This window comes from Oncorhynchus masou, chromosome 9, assembly GCF_036934945.1.
Source record: "Oncorhynchus masou masou isolate Uvic2021 chromosome 9, UVic_Omas_1.1, whole genome shotgun sequence".
Lineage (NCBI taxonomy): Eukaryota > Metazoa > Chordata > Actinopteri > Salmoniformes > Salmonidae > Oncorhynchus > Oncorhynchus masou.
Window position 1 is genome coordinate 35,005,812 of NC_088220.1, and position 21,170 is coordinate 35,026,981.

General features: G+C 41.5%; 1 protein-coding gene across 1 annotated transcript in view; it reads right to left on the reverse strand.

The window, feature by feature from the left end:
* Positions 1-530: 530 nt before the first annotated feature.
* LOC135545931 (polycomb group RING finger protein 3) overlaps positions 531-21,170 on the reverse strand; it is a 34,622-nt gene continuing 13,982 nt past the window's right edge. The window contains exons 5-10 of the mRNA XM_064973929.1: positions 18,758-18,813; positions 18,280-18,390; positions 14,729-14,820; positions 10,200-10,337; positions 8,507-8,587; positions 531-8,040 (exon numbers count right to left, since the gene is read on the reverse strand). Of these exons, the coding sequence (XP_064830001.1) occupies positions 7,993-8,040; positions 8,507-8,587; positions 10,200-10,337; positions 14,729-14,820; positions 18,280-18,390; positions 18,758-18,813 (526 nt within the window). The 3' untranslated portion in view covers positions 531-7,992. The remainder of the gene's footprint in view (positions 8,041-8,506; positions 8,588-10,199; positions 10,338-14,728; positions 14,821-18,279; positions 18,391-18,757; positions 18,814-21,170) is intronic.

The window sequence follows — 21,170 nt, forward strand, 5'->3', positions numbered from 1 at the left end:
TTTCCTTTGATATTTTACAAATTCCAATTCGTATAATAGGTTTAGAACTTGCTATTTGAATGATATGTTACGAATTCCAATCTGTTGTTGCTAATGTTGGCTAGGTTAGCTGGGTGGCTAACGCTAGCTAGGTTAGAGTTTAGGGTTAGGTCAAGGGGTTAAGTTTAGGGCTATGGTTAGCAGGTAAGAGGTTAATGTTAGAGTTAGCTAACATGCTAAGTCATTAAAAAGTAGTAGCAAAGTTGCTAATTATCTAAAATGCTAAAGTTGTCTGTGATGTGATTCAAACGTGCAACCATTGTGTTGCTAGAAAATAGCGGTATACGCCCACATTTCCTGACCAACCTCCACCCTATCGTCTCTGTCTTAAGTAACCCTCTGTCTTTAGTAACCACACCAAACGTAACATATCATACTAACTGGAGGGCTACAAATGTACATTTACTATGTTACATCTATTCTGAGCGACCAGGCTGTGTGAGCAATCTCTTTTGGGATCAGACAGAGCAAAGACACCAAGGCATTACAGCCACTTTTAAAGGCATTTATTGATGAAATACACACTCACGTTTTTGACAAAAAACATCCTTAATATTGTGTGTAACAAATTCCAGCCCAGTTCTCTACCAAAAACTCCTTTCATGTGGCAATGGAAATAAATAATCATAATACAAAAAAGAGAACAAGGAAAAGGACACCTGAATAAGTGCCTGTGTTTAACCCAGAACTTTTTTTCTGAGGAAATTTGTGTAACAGAGACATAAAATAAACAAGAGCGACAAGACCAAAATAAAATCCAGCCATTTCATATCCGGGTGCATTAGTGTGATCTGAGATTCCTGGTCACCCTCAAGACCAGGAAGGCATTTTTGTGACCTGAGGAATTGACTGGAAAGCCAAAAAAAATACATTAAATGGAATTTTTACTCTGAAACCTGGAACCATCTGAGAAAAGGATATTGCACATTTTCCTTGCAAATACAATTACCACATTGCCAGTTTTACATTAGTTTTAATTTTGCCAGACCTTGACCCAAAGAGGAGCACAGCTTGTGCTGTTGGTACACAGAGAGCATTGAGCAGACGCGATCACTTACAATACAAAAGAAGGAGCACAGTTATAAATTCACAATTTAGGCCATAAAATCGTATGTTTTAAACAAAACAAAAATAAAAAATAATGAACACAGGGAAGGATATCAAATCTCTGTATGTTTTTCAAAAACAAAAAGCTACTGCAGGATTCATAACTTTACAGTATAAATAAATAATAATAATACAAAATTCGGACAGATTATATCGATGACCAGTGCCACTGTGAAGGTTGGTTACTGTGGATTTATTTCCCTTCATTTTGAAGGAAAATATGACTAACATTTATCAGGCTAATGAACTCACTGTGACATCCAGACCACATCTCTTTCCTCATTCCCAGAGTCGGGTCAAAGTTGCAGATGATAGTTAAACACCTTTGAAATAGACAATTGAAATGGAAATATCATGTTGAAATGAAAGCCAACTCCAGACAGTTGCCCCTCAATCGGAACCACCAGTGGGATTGTGATTCACTGCATGGTACCATCAAGAGCCAAGCTGCCTTTCTGAGTGGGCGCAGTGGTGCAGTGCTGCCCTGGCCAGACAATCCGTATTTGTGGAGTGTGTTTCATCCAGACTAGCCGCCTGAGTGACCCCGGTCAGACGTAGGGGTCGCCTGGGTGATTACAGAGCTTTACAGGAGAGCTCAGGGGGCCAGAGTGAAAAAGAGCCATCACACTCTCAGAGTGGAGACTGTTATTACAGGAACATAAACACTGGGCCATTTTGAGACCACCTGGAATACTTTGGTGTCTATCCAGGGTATCCATTCAAAAATGTCTGCCGCTGTTTCACAAAACTATTATTAAGACATAATTGCTCTTTAAAAAAGTAGGTTAAAAGCCTCCACAGGTACCATGGCTTATTCTGGTCTTCATAAGTAGCATTATGACATCAAAATTAGCTGGTAGTCAAGTTCAGACTATCAGACTAGTTACGTACAGCTCGCCCCAACCGCGGTGTGGATAAATCTGAGATAATGAGAGGATAAGAGTCTAGAAAATGAGAAAAGGAGGAGTTTATGAGTTGAGGCCTTGACATGTCACGGTCTCCACACTGGCAACGGTTCAGTCTGGATACGAACCACTCTCTGCAGTGAGCAGAATAGGGAAACATGTAAAGCCTCTTAGCCTAGCTGTCAAGTGTAGCGACACTGATGTCTCAACATAGGGCTGATAAAAGTGTGAAGATCGATCCGATCCAGTGCTCTGGAGGTGGAACCTGCCCCCGCGTTACTCCACACACCTCCCAGGCATGACTCCTGGGGTATGAGTTAACTTTGGAAACATTCTAACAACAATACCTGTGCCGGCACTATGCACCTGGCGAATGTCCAACTGCTAGAAGTCGTGAAAGTGTAGTGATAAAGAAGAGCTTTCTGTACCAATTCCATAGAGCAGAAAGGACAACTACAGCTAAAACAGGGATCCCCAAGCATTTCACTGAGGTTACTGTGAGTCGCATGAAAATAACTCCAAATAAATACTCTTTCTCTCTGAAGAAGAATCATTCAGGTATATAGCTATCCCAGCTTCTCCGCTTTTTGTGTGTTTTATATAACAGCAACTTCTTCACGGTCCAAAACTTTATTTACCTTTCTCTCTATTCTGTTTTTCCAGAGCAAGCCCGGACCGCGGGGAAAAGCAAACAAACAAATCAACAAGAAAAAAAACAGCACCTTTTTCATCAGCACAGAGAGAAAGTGAGACAGACACGACAAGACAACACACCCCTGGACTCCAGCAATGTAGGCACTAGGGCACGTCGTGACAAAGCCCGATTAGTGAGTGACTGAAGTACTACAGGCCGCGGAATCCACAGCACTCATTTTAACTCTCTGAAGCGGATTTGAACCAGATTGAGTTAGAGAAAAGATGTTAGCACCGTACTCAGCTCCAAGAAGAGAGAAAAGAAGAGAAGGCACCAGCCTTCACAGTGGCAAAGGCCCCAAAACAAAGCCCCATCCCCCCCCCATTATGTTCCAGAGATCACATCACAGGGTTACTGAACAGCACTGGCATACATATAAAACAAGTAGAGAAAAGAACATCTGAATCATATAAAAAAAAAAAATACATGTAACATGCCTTTGTTCCAATCAAACCAGTTCTTAAGAATACATAGGTTCTGCTGGGAAATAGTTACTTCATTGTTTACTCTGATAGCATTTTTGCGATAAGTAATGATTACATGGCTAATATGCTGTTCAAACAAAGCTAATGTAAATATATGGGGCCTGTAAAACAAAATTAATATGTCATTCACACAGGAGCCAAGCGGTCAATATTGACAAAAATGCTCGCACATCTTTCAGCTCTTGGATGGGTAAGCTAAGGTCAAAGGCAAAAGGTACTGATAAAAACAACAAGAAATGAGCCAGGCAGGCTTTACACATATTGTGTTGCCATATGCATACAAAAAATGTTTTGCACTGTAAGACATCTCAACAAATATGGTTGAAGTATGGAAATGATTATTTTTTTAAGTATTTATATCAATAGCATTTATGCATTTACTGATGGGGTGACCGTTAACCAAATAAAAATGAGTTTTGGTTAAGCTGGTTTGGTAGAGACAGGTATGAAAGTATTTATAAAATATAATATGCACCTATAAGACCTTATTTGGACTGTGTGTGAACAAGATCGACAGCTTTCCTTGCATAAATACAAGGAGGGGAATCAACAATTATTGACAGTAATATTGACAGCGCAGTGAGGTAATGCTATGTGTGGTCTGAAATGTTCATTTATGGTCCAGTTCAAGGAAAGCATATTTCAGTTGCACTGAAGAAAAAGGTGGCCATGACTATGAATTAAGACTGTTCTGTCCTGGTTCCCGTAATACACAGTTGAGCCATTAATCTCTGAAGTACTTTCTCCCCAAACTCTCATTAGACACGCTCAAATAAGCACCAAAATTAGAGCCGCCTCAAAAAGGTACAAAAGTAATCCGTTTTGATACTATCATATCAAAAAAATGCATTTATTTCATATGCTCAAAAGAGCATGTTAATCTATCACATCTGAGTGTGCTTCTTCCACATAATGAAAATACTTCAAGCTCTTGTCAATTTAATAAAGTCTCAAATGTAACTGTTTCATATTTGACTCTGTTCCAAACAGCTTTATATCTCAGGTCCCATACTGCTGTGAAATAGATGAAATCTCATTGACTTTCATATAGCTGACCACACGGAAATACAAGATCAAGTCAAGGGGGGTTTTCAAGCCTTTGGCACTAAAGGTAGCGATGACATAGGGATAGAAGAAGAGATGGGATGCTGCACTGTACCTAAAGGTAACCCAGAGGAATACATTCTACTAAGGACTGGGATGCTAATGCTATCAGCTGCTGGGTGCTCGGCCATCTCATATGCATGTGGCTGCACTTCCTCATCTCTCGAAACAATATGCAGGGTTAGGGAGCTGTGAAGTGCGGTCAAATAAACACGAGGACGGATTTATTGTGGTATGAATACCTAAAGAGAATAAATCAATACAAGTGCCTCCTGTCGATAGCAAGAGTAACAGTAGCTGCATAATATTACCTTGCAGGCTTTTTGGACACAGATGTTTCGAACAATACTCCCAAGTTCTTGCTTGATTATACTGTTAAGACGAAACCAGGTTGATTTAATGGTCAATCGTATTTGATGGCAATGCAATTGAGATGTAGTAATCACTGGAATATTTTAAAAGCGGGCTGCTTTCATAGACTGTCTCTAATTCATACCTTGTGCATGTAGCAATGCAATGTCATTTCAGACCATTTTCTTTTTTACACGGCAGAAGATTTGATATATTTGTTTTGTTTCTCTCTCAGACAACTAAAAGAGGCCTTTCTATATACTGATAAGGAGTCTGCTCTACATTAAAAACCCAATATTACATATACAAGTAGCCCAACAATTTACAGTGCATTCGGAAAGTATTCAGACCCCTTGACTTTTCCACATTTTGTTATGTTACAACCTTATTCTAAATGGATTAAATAGTTTTTACCCCCTCATCGATCTACACACAATACAATGCGGTGTACTACTCCCTTCACAGAACAGAGCAAACTGGCTCTAACCAGAATAGAAAGAGGAGTGGGAGGTCCCGGTGCACAACTGAGCAAGAGGACAAGTACATTAGTACACTATTTTGAGAAACAGACGCCTCACAAGTCCTCAACTGGCAAGTTCATTAAATAGTTCCCGCAATAGCACCAGTCTCAACATCAACAGATAAGAGGTGACTCCGAGATGCTGGCCTTTAGGCAGAGATGCAAATAAAAAGCCATATCTCTGTCCAGTATCTGTGTTCTTTTGTCCACCTTAATCTTTTATTTTTATTGGCCAGTCTGAGAAATGTCATTTTATTTGCAACTCTGCTTAGAAGGCCAGCATCCAAGAGTCGCCTCGTCACTGTTGAGGTAGAGACTGGTATTTTGCGGGTACTATTTAATGAAGTTGCCAGTTGAGGACTTGTGAGTCGTCTATTTCTCAAACTAGACACTCTAATGTACGTGTCCTCTTGCTCAGTTGTGCACCGGGGCCTCCCACTCCTCCTTCTATCCTGGTTAGAGACAGATTGCGCTATTCTGTGAAGAGAGTAGGACACAGCGTTGTACAAGATCTTCAGTTTCTTGGCAATTTCTCACATGGAATAGCCTTCATTTCTCAGAACAAGAATAGACTGACAAGTTTCAGAAGAAAGTTCTTTGTTTTTTGGCCATTTTGAGCCTGTAATCGAACCCACAAATGCTGATGCTCCAGATACTCAACTAGTCTAAGGAAGGACAGTTGTATTGCTTCTATAATCAGAATAACAGTTTTCAGCCTTGTTAACATAATTGCAAAAGGGTTTTCGAATGATCAATTAGCCTTTTAAAATGATAAACTTGGATTAACTAACACAACGTGCCATTGGAACACAGGAGTGATGGTTGCTGATAACGGGCCTCTGTACGTCTATGTAAATATTCCATAAAAAATCTGTTGTTTCCGGCTACAATAGTATTTTACAACATTACAACATTAACAATGTGTACACTGTATTTCTGATCAATTTTATGTTATTTTAATGGACAAAAAAATTTGCTTTTCTTTCAAAAACAAGGACATTTCTAAGTGACCCCAAACTTATGAACGTTAGTGTAAGTATTCACACCCTTTACTCAGCACCTCTGCAAGTGATTACAGCCTTGAGTTTTCTTGGTTTAACGCTACAAGCTTGAAACACCTGTATTTTGGGGCGTTTCTCCCATTCTTCTCTGCAGATCCTCCCAAGATCTGCCAGGTTGGAATGTGTAGTGTCGCTGCACAGCTATTTTCAGGTCTCTCCAGAGATGTTTGATCGGGTTCAAGTTTGGGCTCTGGCTGGGCCACTAAAGGACATTCAGAGACTTGTCTTGAAGCCACTCCTGCATTGTCTTAGGGTCATTGTCCTGTTAGAAGGTGAACCTTCGCCCCAGTCTGAGGTCCTAAGCGCTCTAGAGCAGGTTTTCATCAAGGATCTCTCTGTACTTTACTCCGTTCATCTTTCCCTCGATCCTGACTAGTCTCCCAGCCCCTCCCGCCTAAAACATCCCCACAGCATTATGATGCTACCACCATGTTTCACTGTAGGGATGGTGCCAGATTTTCTCCAGCTGTGATGCTTGGCATTCAGACCAAAGAGTTCAATCTGACATGTCCCTTTTACTGAGGAGTGGCTTCTGTCTAGCCACACTGCCATAAAGGTCTGATTGGTGGAGTGCTTCAGAGATGGTTGTCCTTCTTTCAGGTTCTCCCATCTCCACAGAGGAACTCGGATTCTTGGTCACCTCCCTGACCAAGGTCCCTCTCCCCCGATTGCGATGTTTGGCCAGGCGACCCACTCTAGGAAGAGTCTTGGTGGTTCAAAACTTCTTCCATTTAAGAATGATGGAGGCCACTGTGTTCTTGGGGACCTTCAATGCTGCATAATTTGGTACCATTCCCCAGATCTGGGCCTCGACACAATCCTGTCTCAATTTCGAAACTCATAGCAAGTCTGAATACTTATGTAAATAAGGTATTTCTGTTTTTTATTTATAATACATTTGCAAAAATACCTAAAAACCTGTTTGGGGTATTGTGTGTAGATTTATGTGGACTAACGTAGCAAAATGTGGAAAAAGTCAACGGGTCTGAATACTTTCCGAATGTACCGTACTGAAGCACTTCTGTGAACCTTTTCTAACAATCTTAAGTATCTTTCTTACTCCTTTCAATCTCTCTCATAATGACATTTTATGTACAATATTGGTATATAGAACATAAATTAGTACACACATTTTTCCCCTATTCACAATCAACCTTCAGCAAACCCGAAGCAATTTTAAAGTAAAATAAAAAAATAAATCAGAGGACAATACAACAACGCAATAAACAGCTTTGAAACAATGTCTTATTATATAAATGTATATACTTTCTTTGCTCCCAAGACTCGTTTGAGTGTAACCTGAAAAATAAAATGAACTGTTAAAAATCCTCGTCCTCGCCTTTTTATCAGTCAATGAGGGTCGGAGGAGTGAAGTCTGTCGAGAAAACAAAAAATATGGGCACACGATTCCCCGACATCTTGTTCATGTGTAAACAGAGCACCAGTAGTGTCTTGGTTCCATGTCTCATCTGTACAAAAGTATAAATATATGTTTGTTTTTTCTCTCAAATCTTTCACATATCTAGGATGTATAGCGGACAAAAAAAAGGTTGTTTTTTGATCTAAACCCGCCCGTGGTGCAGTATCTGTGCTGGGGTTTGTTGTTTGCTGGCTTGTGTGGACTTCTGATCTGGTGTGTTTGCTTGGTGTTGGGATTGATCGTCTCTGCATAAATAGTACGTTGCACAGTTCTGGGCCACTGGGCCAAAACAACCGTTCTGTCCGACTACAGCAAATCCATTTTGGGTCTGTAATGCAGCAGGAGGGGGGATTTCTGGAATGCAAACAAAACAAATGACAAATAAAGACTAACTGACTGAAAACAATACAGCTGGAAAGATGTCCTTCTAAACACAGACAGAGATAGATAGGCCACTACTTTGATTATATCCTTATCATAGCCCCTAGTATAAAACAATACAGCTGGAAAAATGTCCTTCTAAACACAGACAGAGATAGATAGGCTACTACTTTGATTATATCCTTATCATAGCCCCTAGTATAAAATATTGGGGTTTAAAATGACAAGGTCTGATCGTAACATTCACTTCCATTCATCTCTGGGTTTTGTGTCACCATAGCACATCGTGAGAGAAAAGGTGTCCTCTCCACCGAGACGTGTGTGTGTGTGTGCACAGCTTATCAGCATGCAACTCTGGATGATCTATGCAGAAAACATAGATTCAACAGAACCGGAAAAGCAATATTTTAGTAGACTTATTCTACCCCATACTCTTTACCTTAAATCTCCATCTTGTCACGACAACAAATTTCAAAGTGTGGTCCTTTCCCAAGATTTCCTCATTGCATAAAATGTCCAGCTGTGAATGGGAGATATAAGAATGATGCATTTATTAACAATTCACTGGAAGGGAAATCCACTGCACTGCATATAGAGAATAAATACCTTTAACCTTAGGAGTGTGCAGTGCGTGTGCTGTAACCCCCACACGGTTAGAAACAGGCACTGCTTTGAATATATTTGATATATTGTCCTTCTGATTCAGACTTGAGGTCTCTCTGTGCTGTCAAAATATCTACATTTCTTTGAGAGGAAACAAAGACGGAAAAGTATATTTGCCGGTGGGCCCGTAGCACCTTGCGCATGGGGGCCTTTTGGAAAAGCACAAAAAAACCTTCATTGTAGCCAATAGAATCAAAGACTTCCTTGCCAATCCACTCCTCCTCCGTGGATTAAACATTGATATTCTGTGAGGCGGCTGCCCGCATCTGCATTCGGCCAATCAATACTCTCCCCAACACAGACACTGGGGGGCTGAGGGGGAAAGGGGAGAGAGGAGGAGAGGAAGCCAGTGTGAAGCAGCACTGCCACAGCAGCACCTACTGGTAGCTGGCTCTTCCTTCTAACTGAGAGACATTGCTTTTGCCTTGATGTTATTTTATCTTGGTAACAGAGTAAAACCGTCTTGCCACAGCAAGTTACAGCAATAATAGACAGCATGTATTAGAGTATTTATTCCATTGTTGGTAATGTCATTAATAACATAACACAATCCCTCTCCCCATGCGTACATGTGTTTGGGCGCTGAGGGACATGGCAACAAGTTTGAAAACAAATAAAACATTATGAAACACATGGTGTGGGTGACGCAACGCATTCAGCTCATGTGGTCGAATACTCTTCTCCATGGCTTAGTGAGGTACAGTGATTTAATAAATACTGTTCTCCATGGCCTGGTGAGGTCTGCTGAAATATCAAGATGGATGCTCCAATTATCCTATAGATATAAATATAACCCATGGGAAAGCGCCGCGCTGTGCTTTGACACAGCAGGGACTGTTGACGTACACCTCTATGTTTAGTGTTGAAAATAGATTTTGAATGAAGAACGGCTCTTGATATTCAATAGACAACAACAGAGCAGCTGACAGCTGTATTGCGTCACGGACGTTGGTGATGGAAACATACGCTTTGAAGACATCACACGCACGCACGCACGCACGCACGCACGCACGCGCACACACACACACACATCTTCAAGACAGACAGATACGAGATAAAAGGCAAATTGAACACCGGCTTAAAAGTTACATCACATCTCCCTCATACAGTTGTGACAGGCGACTCACAATGACAAGACAGAAAGCAAATTATATTACAAGGGCATATTTTCCCAAGAACATAAGGTGAATGGCAAAAGCTTTGTGAAGAATAATGACAGCGGAGGAAGAGGATTGAATAGTGTATGTGATGAGGCAAACAAATGCACTGCCTTGAGAGAACCAAGAACGCCTTGTTAAAAGGGATCATCTTTCAGTTTAAAGTGCATGGGAAGGGCTTAAAGAGACGGCTAGTCAAAACTACATCTTGGGGCCTCCTTAAAAAGAGGTCCTTCGTCACTAGACAAGCTCAAATTCGCCTTACTGCAGGAAAATCCCACCCCCCCTTGCCTTAAAGTGGGTTAGCCATACCTCATTGAACGATGTCAGGTTAAGCTTTTTGGCGATGAATTTCTTGAGGTGAAGGACCGTGGCTTGCGCCGAGCAGCGGATCCACTTGCGCTTCAGGCCACGGAGCTTGCTGCTGTTGCACTCCAAACAGATGCTGACCTGCAGGAGGGAAGACAAATGAACACGCATTTTAAAAAATGACTAAGGTGGCACTTGAATTTTCCTTCCAGGCTACTCATTATTCTGCAAATACTGTACATGAAAGTGATATTAACCACTACGTTGAAAATACCATCCCACATGAGACTTGCTGTCTTCCATGGTGACTGTGTGCCATGGCATTGTCTCAAGAAGCCAGGAGATGGAGAGTGGCACACTTTTGAAGCATGGCAAGAAAAGACCGTACTGCAGGTGGCTTGGCAAGTCTGTGCCTGAAGGAGTCACGTTGCATTACCAGCATCAGGCCTCTCCCTCTGACTGGCGCAGAGACAGACAAAGTGCCCTGGTAAAGTGGCTTTATACTGCCATTTTCAGGTGATTTCTGGAGACCCAGGGATGCATTAATAGAAACAGATGGCATTAGCAACCCCTGTCTTTCTCCCTAAAACATCAACAGAGCCAGTAAAAACACGGGTCTCCAGAGTTATACTCAAATGTGGAATATCATCCGCGAAAAAAATACTCAGCGGCAATGGAACCTATCGAAAGCAAAGACTGCTGTAAAGTGTGAAGACTGCTGCAAAGTGTAAAGACCGCTGTAAAGTGTAAAGACTACTGTAAAGTGTAAAGACTGCTGTAAAGTGTAAAGACTGCTGTAAAGTGTAAAGACTGCTGTAAAATGTAGTAAAGACCGCTGTAAAGTGTAAAGACTGCTGTAAAGTGTAAAGACCACTGTAAAGTGTAAAGACTGCTGTAAAGTGTAAAGACTGCTGTAAAGTGTAAAGACTGCTGTAAAGTGTAAATGGTTGGTTTTAAATGGAACAAACAATGAGGGGAACATTGTGATGCAAACAAAAGCTTTCCATTGAGAGAGTGAGGCACTGAGAGTTAATGGTAGTTCGGCAGCAGTCTTCAGGGCCGTTACATTAGTGGAACCATTAGGGAACTGCCGCGCTGGTATGACTCGGAGCAAATTCACAGATATGACTAATGCAATAGCGTAAGGCATTGAGTAAATGAAGGTTTTTGGAGCACCACCCCGTTTCACTCTTTTTGAGCTTTGTAGCGAATAGCAGGTACCGATTACTTAAGAACAAAAAATGGCTTGATAGATTCAATGGCTTAGGGAGATTATTAAATATGTTACATTTATATTCCAGTGAAACAGTTACAGTCAAAGTTGGAAGTTTACATACACCTTAGCCAAATACATTTAAACTCAGTTGTTCACAATTCCTGGCATTTAATCCTAGTAAAAATTCCCTGTCTTAGGTCAGTTAGGATCATCACTTTATTTTAAGAATGTGAAATGTCAGAATAATAGTAGAGAGAATAATTTATTTCAGCTTTTATTTCTTTCATCACATTCCCAGTGGATCAGAAGTTTACATACACTCAATTAGTATTTGGTAGCATTGTTTAACCTGGGTCAAATGAATTGGGTAACCTTCCCCAAGCTTCCCACAATAAGTTGGGTGAATTTTGGCCCATTCCTCCTGACAGAGCTGGTGTAACTGAGTCAGCTTTTTTCAGTTCTGCCCACAAATGTTATATGGGATTGAGGTCATGGCTTTGTGATGGCCACTTCAATACCTTGACTTTGTTGTCCTTAAGCCATTTTGCCACAACGTTTGAAGTATGCTTGGGGTCATTGTACATTTGGAAGACCCATTTGCGACCAAGCTTTAACTTCCTGACTGATGTCTTGAGATGTTCCTTCAATATATCCACATAATTGTCCTCCCTCATGATGCCATTTATTTTGTGAAGTGCACCAGGCCCTCCTGCAGCAAAGCACCCCCACAACATGATGCCGCCATCCCCATGCTTCACAGTTGGGATGGTGTTCTTCGGCTTGCAAGTCTCCCCCTTCTTCCTCCAAACATAACAATGGTCATTATGGCCAAACAGTTCTATTTTTGTTTCATCAGACCAGAAGACACTTCTCCAAAAAGTACGATCTTTGTCCACATGTGCAGTCTGGCTTTTTTATGGCGGTTTTGGAGCAGTGGCTTCTTCCTTGCTGAGAGGCCTTTCAGGTTATGTCGATATAGGACTCGTTTTACTGTGGATATAGATACCTTTGTACCTGTCTCCTCCAGCATCTTCACAAGGCCCTTTGCTGTTGTTCTGGGATTGATTTGCACTTCTCGCATCAAAGTTTGTTCATCTCTAGGAGACAGAACGTGTCTCCTTCCTGAGTGGTATGACGGCTGAGTGGTCACATGGTGTTTATACTTGCATACTATTGTTTGTACAGATGAACGTGGTACCTTCAGGTGTTTGGAAATTGCTCCCAAGGATGAACCAGACTTTTCTGAGGTCTTGGCTGATTTCTTTTGATTTTCTCATGGTGTCAAGCAAAGAGGCACTGAGTTTGGAGGTAGGCCTTGAAATACATCCACAGGTACACCTCCAATTGACTCAAATTATGTCAATTAGCCTTGCAGAAGCTTCTAAAGCCATTAAATCCTTTTCTGGAATTTTCCAAGTTGTTTAAAGGCACAGTCAACTTAGTGTATGTAAACTTCTGACCCACTGATATTGTGATACAGTGAATTATTAGTGAAATAATCTGTCTGTAAACAATTGTTGGAAAAATTACTTGTGGTATGCACAAAGTAGATGTCCTAACCGACTTGCAAAAACTATAGTTTGTTAACAAGAAATGTGTGGAGTTGTTGAAAAACAAGGTTTGATGATTCCAACCTAAGTGTATGTAAACTTCCGAATTCAACTGTGTGTCCATATTTAGCATCCCAAAATCACCATACAAGAACATGGAGTTATATATTCTGATGTCATGTCTTTCTAAAAATCATTTTATCACATTATCAAGCAGTGTCCTTGTATCTTTTTTAATTGGGAGCTCATTTCACTTGAAAATAACTAACACCGAATACACTCACTCCATTGTCTGTATATCCTGGATGTGAAAATTCAAACCTTTGTGCCTCTGCCAACGTGAGCAGACGTTCATTACTCTGCTAAATGTTGCTTTCATGGTTCTTCCTCTTTTCAATTTCAGTGTTGTGCTGCTTTCATTAGGCTGCCTTGGCTTCCCTCCCCACCCCAAGGTCAACCTTTAGAAGGTCACCCAGCAGACATGGCGGAAGAAGTCCAAAAACCAGCCATGCATAGCCCCCTCCTGCTGTTATTACTATTACCAAATAGGGTTGAGTGGCTGTTCAAAATTCACACTTATAAGCCGTGTTGGGGGTAACGCTTTACAGTAATTTATTACTTTTATGAATAATAGAACAAGTTACTTGTGTTTAAATAGTGTAGACTCTCTCACCCACGGTGTCTTAAAGGGCTTCTATCGCGACCCTCCAAATCTTTTTTTCTTTCATCTCTTTCTCACATCCTCCCCCCACTGTTTCCTTTTCACCCGCTCCCTTTCTCCCATGCCTCACATGACGCTGGACAGCAGTTCTCCCCTCCGTGTATTCTGTTCACAAAGCTTAGCAGCTCTATTAGCTATTCTTTCAACACTCCACACCTCTGCTGAATACCAAAAGAGCGGGACCTTTGAACTCTGGCACAATCTCCCGGGCCAAGTAGAGAGGACGAGGCGCTTGGCTGCAAGTCGACACTGCGTGTTTTTTCAAAAACATGTTGATCTTTTCTTTACGGAGACAATAGCTACATGTTAAACGGCCAATCACCTGAAGCTATAGAGTGGTGACGCGTGTACGGCAGCTCTTTTCTGGAAAATACTGTTTGTGAATGCAATGGCGACGAGCAGAGACAATAAACGCTCTCTGCATTATTGATATCGTCCACAGAGCTGAGAATGTACTGGAATACAAATGATCATCAAGACGAAATTCGTGTAAAAACCCTTCCGTATTTTAAATGAGCTGTATGTGCGGCATGCTGGGTTGTCTACTTGTGGATATATGACTCAAAACAACTATAGGCCTACCATGTAGTGAACTGGTCATTACAAAATAGTTCACCGAAATCAAATCAAATCCAAATCAAATTTTATTGGTCACACATGGTGTGATACACATGGTTAGCAGTTGTTATTGCGAGTGTAGCGAAATGCTTGTGCTTCTAGTCCCGACAGTGCATCAATATCTAACATGTAATCTAACAATTCCACCACAACTACCTAATACACACAAATCTATGTAAAGGAATGGTCTAAGAATATATACATATAAATATTTGGATGAGCAATGACAGGCAAAATGCAATAGATGGTATAAAATACATTCCCCTATAACCTAGGATAATGTTTTATGAGATTCCACTTGAGCAGACAAAGCACGGGGCTCGTAATTTCATGGCACCGTGGACAGAAAAAATGAAAGATGAGCTCAGAGATGACTCCTTCCTGTCCTGCAGGAAATAAAGGCGGCGTGTGGTGGACGTCCACCTACCTGCTCGTCGCTGCGGTGATAATCGTTCTCCTCCTCCTCCGGTTTCTCCTCCGCTGTTTCCTTATTTGCCGTGTCCTCCGTTTTCACCTCACCTGTTGTCAACCAATGAGAGGAGCGACAGATAGTGGTCAAGCCTAATAAGACTTTATTTTAGTCGCCATCTACTGTATTCATCATTTCAATGTTTTATCACATTAACGAATATTACTTCATACAGCCATGGCTCTATATAAGATTACCAGACAATTATGAGTGAATGGCAAGAGTGGATCACTCGGAGTGTGTTCAACCTTTAATCTAGTCGACTGGACACAATTGACTTTCATACCTGCTCTCTTTATTAACTAAACACAAGCAATGCTCATCTGATGGCAAGAAACGGGGCTTTTTTTCTCATGAACCAAATGGCCTGTATCCATTCAACTGTAGAATTACATTTATTAGGAATTTACGTGGCCCAACGCGTCAAGCAGTTTACTTGATTTGTCCACCGTCTGAGCGCGGTCGTCCAAATCGGGGGGCCTTTAAATGAAGGAAAACTGATCTTTTGCCTTTGTGATTGCAAGGGGGCTAAAATCAGACCTCTTCTCTGGTTTAATTGGCCTTGGGGAACCATTTGAGCAAAGATGGAGGAATAGGGAAATTGAGATGGAGAGAGGTCATTATAAAGTAAGGGCCGATGGTCACTGGCAAGAGGAAGAGAGAAATAAGGCTTCTACACACCAGCAAAATAACTAAGCTGAGGAAAATAGGCGTGGAGCGGTGAGAGGGAGACGAGCTCCTGTTAAATAAACCAGTTGGCTCCGGATGTTTGGTTCACTGTGATGGAAAAGACCTTGGCAGAGATGGCCTTGAGAATCTCCCAATACCCTGAGTTTTCAATTCCGTCCCGGCGAAGCGAGGGGCCATTATCTGAGCTCAGTTGATTAGGTTAAGCCCCTTGTTTGTGGACAAACATTTTCTCCCACTCTATGATTGGTGATGGGACTGGGGCCCAACCATCTTCTATTGTTCTCCCATTTGCTCTCCACGGTACATTCCAAAGGGGATTGACAGTGGGGCTTGAGAGCACTCTTGTACTAGCCCGAGCTAATCTCAAGAGTAAGCAGAGTGATTACTGTTCAAGTGAGGCCAAATTGGTTATGATACACCTTCAGCCAACCTGAAAATAACTCAATGACACTAAGTATAAGGTGGACTTTGTTTCAATTTTGGAACAATTCTAGGAAATAAGACACTGATATTATCAAGTCTTACAAACAAGAAACTAGTGGGCTAATCTGAGCACTATATGTCACGGAACATTTTCTTTTTCATTAGCTTCTACATAGCATACAGCATTGTTTACCATCGAAAAACCACTCACAGAGGATATTGTCATAAAGAGCTGGCATGTAAAATACTAATGTGATTTTTCACATAAGTGGGACTTTATGGAGACTTTGGCATTAATGCACACTGAGTGTACAAAACAAAGAAGGATTTTTAAGCCTTGAGACAATTGAGACATGGATTGTGTATCTGTGCCATTCAGAGGGTGAAAGCGCAAGACAAAAGATTGAAGTGCCTTTGAACGGAGTATGGTAGTAGGTGCCAGGCGCACCGGTTTGAGTGTGTCAAGAACTGCAAGAGTGCTGGGATTTTCATGCTCAACAGTTTCTCATGTGTATCAAGAATGGCCCACCATCCAAAGGACATCCAGTCAACTTGACACAACTGTGAGAAGCATTGGAGTCAACATGGGCCAAAATCCCTGTGGAATGGTTTCGGCAGGGTTGGGCGGTATCGCCATACCGTCCTTCTCTCACCACGGGATTTACAGTATTACCGGTTTAGTACATAAGAGGGCGCGAAAAAACGTAAAAAAGCCCATTGGGCATCTATTATCAGAATGCTAACAAAATCAGCACAAGTAATAGTGAATTTGCATGGAGGCTGCTAGCTAAATACGCTAACGAGCTCAAACACAAATAAACAAATTGCAAAGACAGGCAATCCAGTTCATAATGTTATACATAAATAGGTAGGAGCTGCCGAATGTAATTTTTGGCGAGTTTGAACATTTTCAAGCGAATGTGAACGAGAGGCATTGTGCAAATTAACAAAGTTTTGAAGCATGCAGTACTGGCTCTCCAGCAGCATGTCTACACACTGTGTTTGAGTGGACTGTGAAGTCTGGAGTCGCTAGGGCAACGGGCCTGCCTGCTCTGCTCAGAGAAGAGAGGGGGGAGGAGCAGACAGGCCGAGAACGGAGGAGAAAAAAAAACAAGGAAATCAAGAAAGCCTTGGGCAGCTATACAAATAACTCATCCAGAGGGCTTTGACTTCTCAAACAAGACAGAAAGCTTACACAATACGATGCCCTGTCACCTTATTAATCCAGCCACTTACTTAGATAGCATGTTAAATTTAAGGGTCGTGTTAACACGAAATGCAGCATTTTTCATCAAAGGAAAAAATGTATAGAACACAAGACAATTCTAGCCCCCGTTTTGTGAACACAGATCTAAAATACTTCTTATTGTAATTTCTGCTCGGCATCAGACTCATTTTGTGCTTCAGTTGCACTTTCCAAACTCAAATGAGAATTCATGAAGAGCATTCTATCAGCAGACAGCGCTTCTTTTCTCCTGTACTTCCCTCGGTGTAGCCAGCCTATTTTTCTCCGGTAAAATGCAAGATTAACTTTAAGCAAAACATTAGGAAATGTAGTTGGCAACATTCTCTCTATAGGCCTAAACATTAGAAATATTTTTGCTCATTTACTTTACTTGCTAATTTGCCATCTGAGCTATTTTATTTTGAATGTGTTGCACTAATGTATTTTCTGTGAATGAAAAGAATAGTTGCACGTCCCTGATCACTCTTGAAGCAAAAAAAAAACACTGACTTTCAATATAAAACGTGACTCATCGATACACACTCGTCAACCTCCTGTTGTGCTTTTACAAACAAGCACGTGACTTGCTCAGAGAGAGAGAGAGAGAGAGAGAGAGAGAGAATAGACAGACATAAAATGAGAGTGAAAGCCACTTTTTGTGCTCTTGAAGTGAAGGTGATATTATAGAAGCTGCCCATTAGCACACTCATGTCATTCCCCACTCCAGGGTTTGGCTCTCAGGATATCTAGAATCCGGAGCTGTCGCCTGCTGTTAGCCAACAAGCTCCGCACTATTTCTGTTTTGCTGGGCAGTGAGTGTTGACAAGGGTTCCATTTCTGCCAGAATTCTGTTTAAACGACCTCGTAAGGATGTTAGCCACAGCTCAGCCCAACGGGGGGGTCGAGAGCAGTTCCACTTCCATTTGAGCGTTAATTACAAGAAATCAGAAAGGGTTTTGAGCGACCAATTAGGCCTACTCTGCGACGACTCTCTGGGCGTGCGTTTTACACCTCGTTGTCGGGCTGGATCGCAACGCCGCCGTGCTTTACAGGCGCCGCCACTTTCACACTCTGATTCGCCGAATCCAGGAAAGAGGTGATACTAAGTAGGGAAAATAGAGGGGGGGGAGGTGTGTGTGCATAGGCTCTGGCGGGCGAGAGTGGACCGTACCATTGCGCTGAGGATCTAGATGTTGTTTCATGCTGCACAGCTCTCCTTTGATGTCCCCGGGCACTTCCATTCCCAGCTTCTGATAGAAGTCTCTTTGTTTTTTTATCTCCGCTGCAGGAGGGGAAAGGGGAATGAAAGAGAGAGAGACACACACAAGGGAGAATTAGAGCCTTGTTTTTGGCTGAAGGTAACTGTCACTAGGGCTTCTTTAAATTTGATGGCAGACAGTATGGAGTAGGATTTCTCTCATTACAGTCTGTCAGATAAATTAATAAAAGTCAAATCCTTCATTGGTATTTCAGGGCTATGTGCTTTGAGATGTTTGTTATTCAGTCATTCAGCCCCAATCTCACCGAAAGAAAAAGATTCAAGGCGAACTGGGGTTGGTTTGGAAATGTATTTGGGCAGATTCAAATATATATATTTAATTTTTTGGTGAGGGGACAAGGAAGGAGAGAAACCAAAGTGAGACACTTACCCTCTTGTAGTCCCGGCACCAACTTGTAGACAATGTCTTGCATTGTTCGGTCATGGCTAAAGGGGAGAGAGATTTTTTTTATTTTATTACAAATCTGACAATGCTCCATTTATTATCACTAATAGCTGATGACATGTGGTACCATGCTTATTCTGTGTCTTGTTTGGAAATGTTGCCTTTTATGATAGACATACAGTGGCAAGAAAAAGTATGTGAACCCTTTGGAATTACGTGGATTTCTGCATAAATTAGTCAAAACTTTTGATCTGATCTTCATCTTAGTCACAACAATAGACAAACATAGTGTGCTTAAACTAATAACACACAAATTATTGTATTTTTCTTGTATATATATCGAATACATCATTTAAATATTCACAGTGTAGGTTGGGAAAAGTATGTGAACCCCTAGGCTAATGCATAAAGCTGGAAAGGGTTACAAAAGTATCTCTAAAAGCCTTGATGTTCATCAGTCCACGGTAAGACAAATTGTCTATAAATGGAGAAAGTTCAGCACTATTGCTACTCTCCCTAGGAGTGGCCGTCCTGCAAAGATGACTGCAAGAGCACAGTGCAGAATGTTCAATGAGATTAAGATGAATCCTAGAGTGTCAGCTAAAGACGTACAGAAATCTCTGGAACATGCTAACATCTACAATAGGTAAACCACTAAATAAGAATAGTGTTCATGGGAGGACACCACAGAAGAAGCCACTGCTGTCCAAAAAAGACATTGCTGCACGTTTGAAGTTTGTCAAAGAGCACCTGGATGTTCCACAGCGCTACTGGCAAAATATTCTGTGAACAGATGAAACTAAAGTTGAGTTGTTTGGAAGGAAAGAACACACAACACTATGTGTGGAGAAAAAAAAAGCACAGCACACCAACATAAAAACCTCATCCCAAATGTAAAGTATGGTGGGGGAGCATCATGGTTTGGGGCTGATTTGCTGCCTCAGGGCCTGGACAGCTTGCTATCATCGACGGAAAAATTAATTCCCAAGTTTATCAAGACATTTTGCAGGAGAATGTAAGGCTATCTGTCCGCCAATAGAAGCTCAACAGAGGTTCGGTGATGCAACAGGACACCGACCCCAAACACAGAAGTAAATCAACAACAGAATGGCTTCAACAGAAGAAAATAAGCCTTTTGGAATGGCCCAGTCAGAGTCCTGACCTCAACCCGATTTAAAATGCTGTGGCATGACCTTGAGAGCGGTTCACACCAGACATCCTAAGAATATTGCTGAACTGAAACAGTTTTGTAAAGATGAATGGTCCAAAATTCCTCCTGACCGTTGTGCTGGTCTGATCCGCAACTACAGAAAACATTTGGTTGAATTTATTGCTACCAAAGGAGGGTCAACCTGTTATAATACCAGTTATATACCAGTATCCAAGGGTTCACATACTTTTCCCACCCTGCACTGTGAATGTTTACACGGTGTGTTCAATAAAGACATGAAAACGTATAATCGTTTGCGTGTTATTAGTTTAAGCAGACTGTGTTTGTCTATTGTAGTGACTTAGATGAAGATCAGATCACATTTTATGACCAATTTATGCAGAAATCCAGGTCATTCCAAAGGGTTCACATACTTTTTCTTGCCACGGCATAAACAAAACATATACGCTTCCTTAATGTCGGCAGCACATGCTTCTTGACATTCAAAATTCCCATGTTTACCTTATAACAGCATGAGTGACATCAAAACACTGCGCATTTGTCCACTACCCAGCTGTGACGCCCACTTTGTACTGCAACACCTGGGCCTGCAGTGTGACTAGCGAAACTCAGCGGGGTGTACGCCGTCTGGAGTGAAGGTCATTCTCTCTGTCCTATCCTGTGCTCAAGACCATAATTAGCTGATTTTCACCACCCCCTGAGGCAGGTGAGAGCTGACCGCTTGCCACTGCGGTAGCCAAACTCTGCTTCGCCCCCAAACACAGCGAGCGCTGGCTCCTTATTGACAGGGCCCTTGGTGCACGGGAGTGCGGGGATGGATCGAGGCTCAATTAGCTTTCGCTTAAATACACCATCTGAAAGATGACCTAATGGCTACTCCTAGTTGACCTATTATGAATCGTTCCAAGTTTTATTAGTCTTGAAACACTAAAGATAAGTGCATACAAGCTTATAATAACCCTTCAATGATGTATGACTTGAAATGTGGTTAGAATGCTTGTGTTTTCATCTTCTCGGCAGCAGGCCGTTGTTGTTGTTTTTTTATATCTCCGCCTCTCACACCTAGTTTGAACCTGTTAATTGTTTTATGTTTCGAATTTTACATTTTTTTGATGTGTCTTACATCTGTGTAAATGTTTTCGTTTGGCACATTTATTTGCTTTTTATTTTCATTTGAGCAAACAACTACTCAGAGGGAAATGAAGAGAGCAGTGCATTTCAAATGTG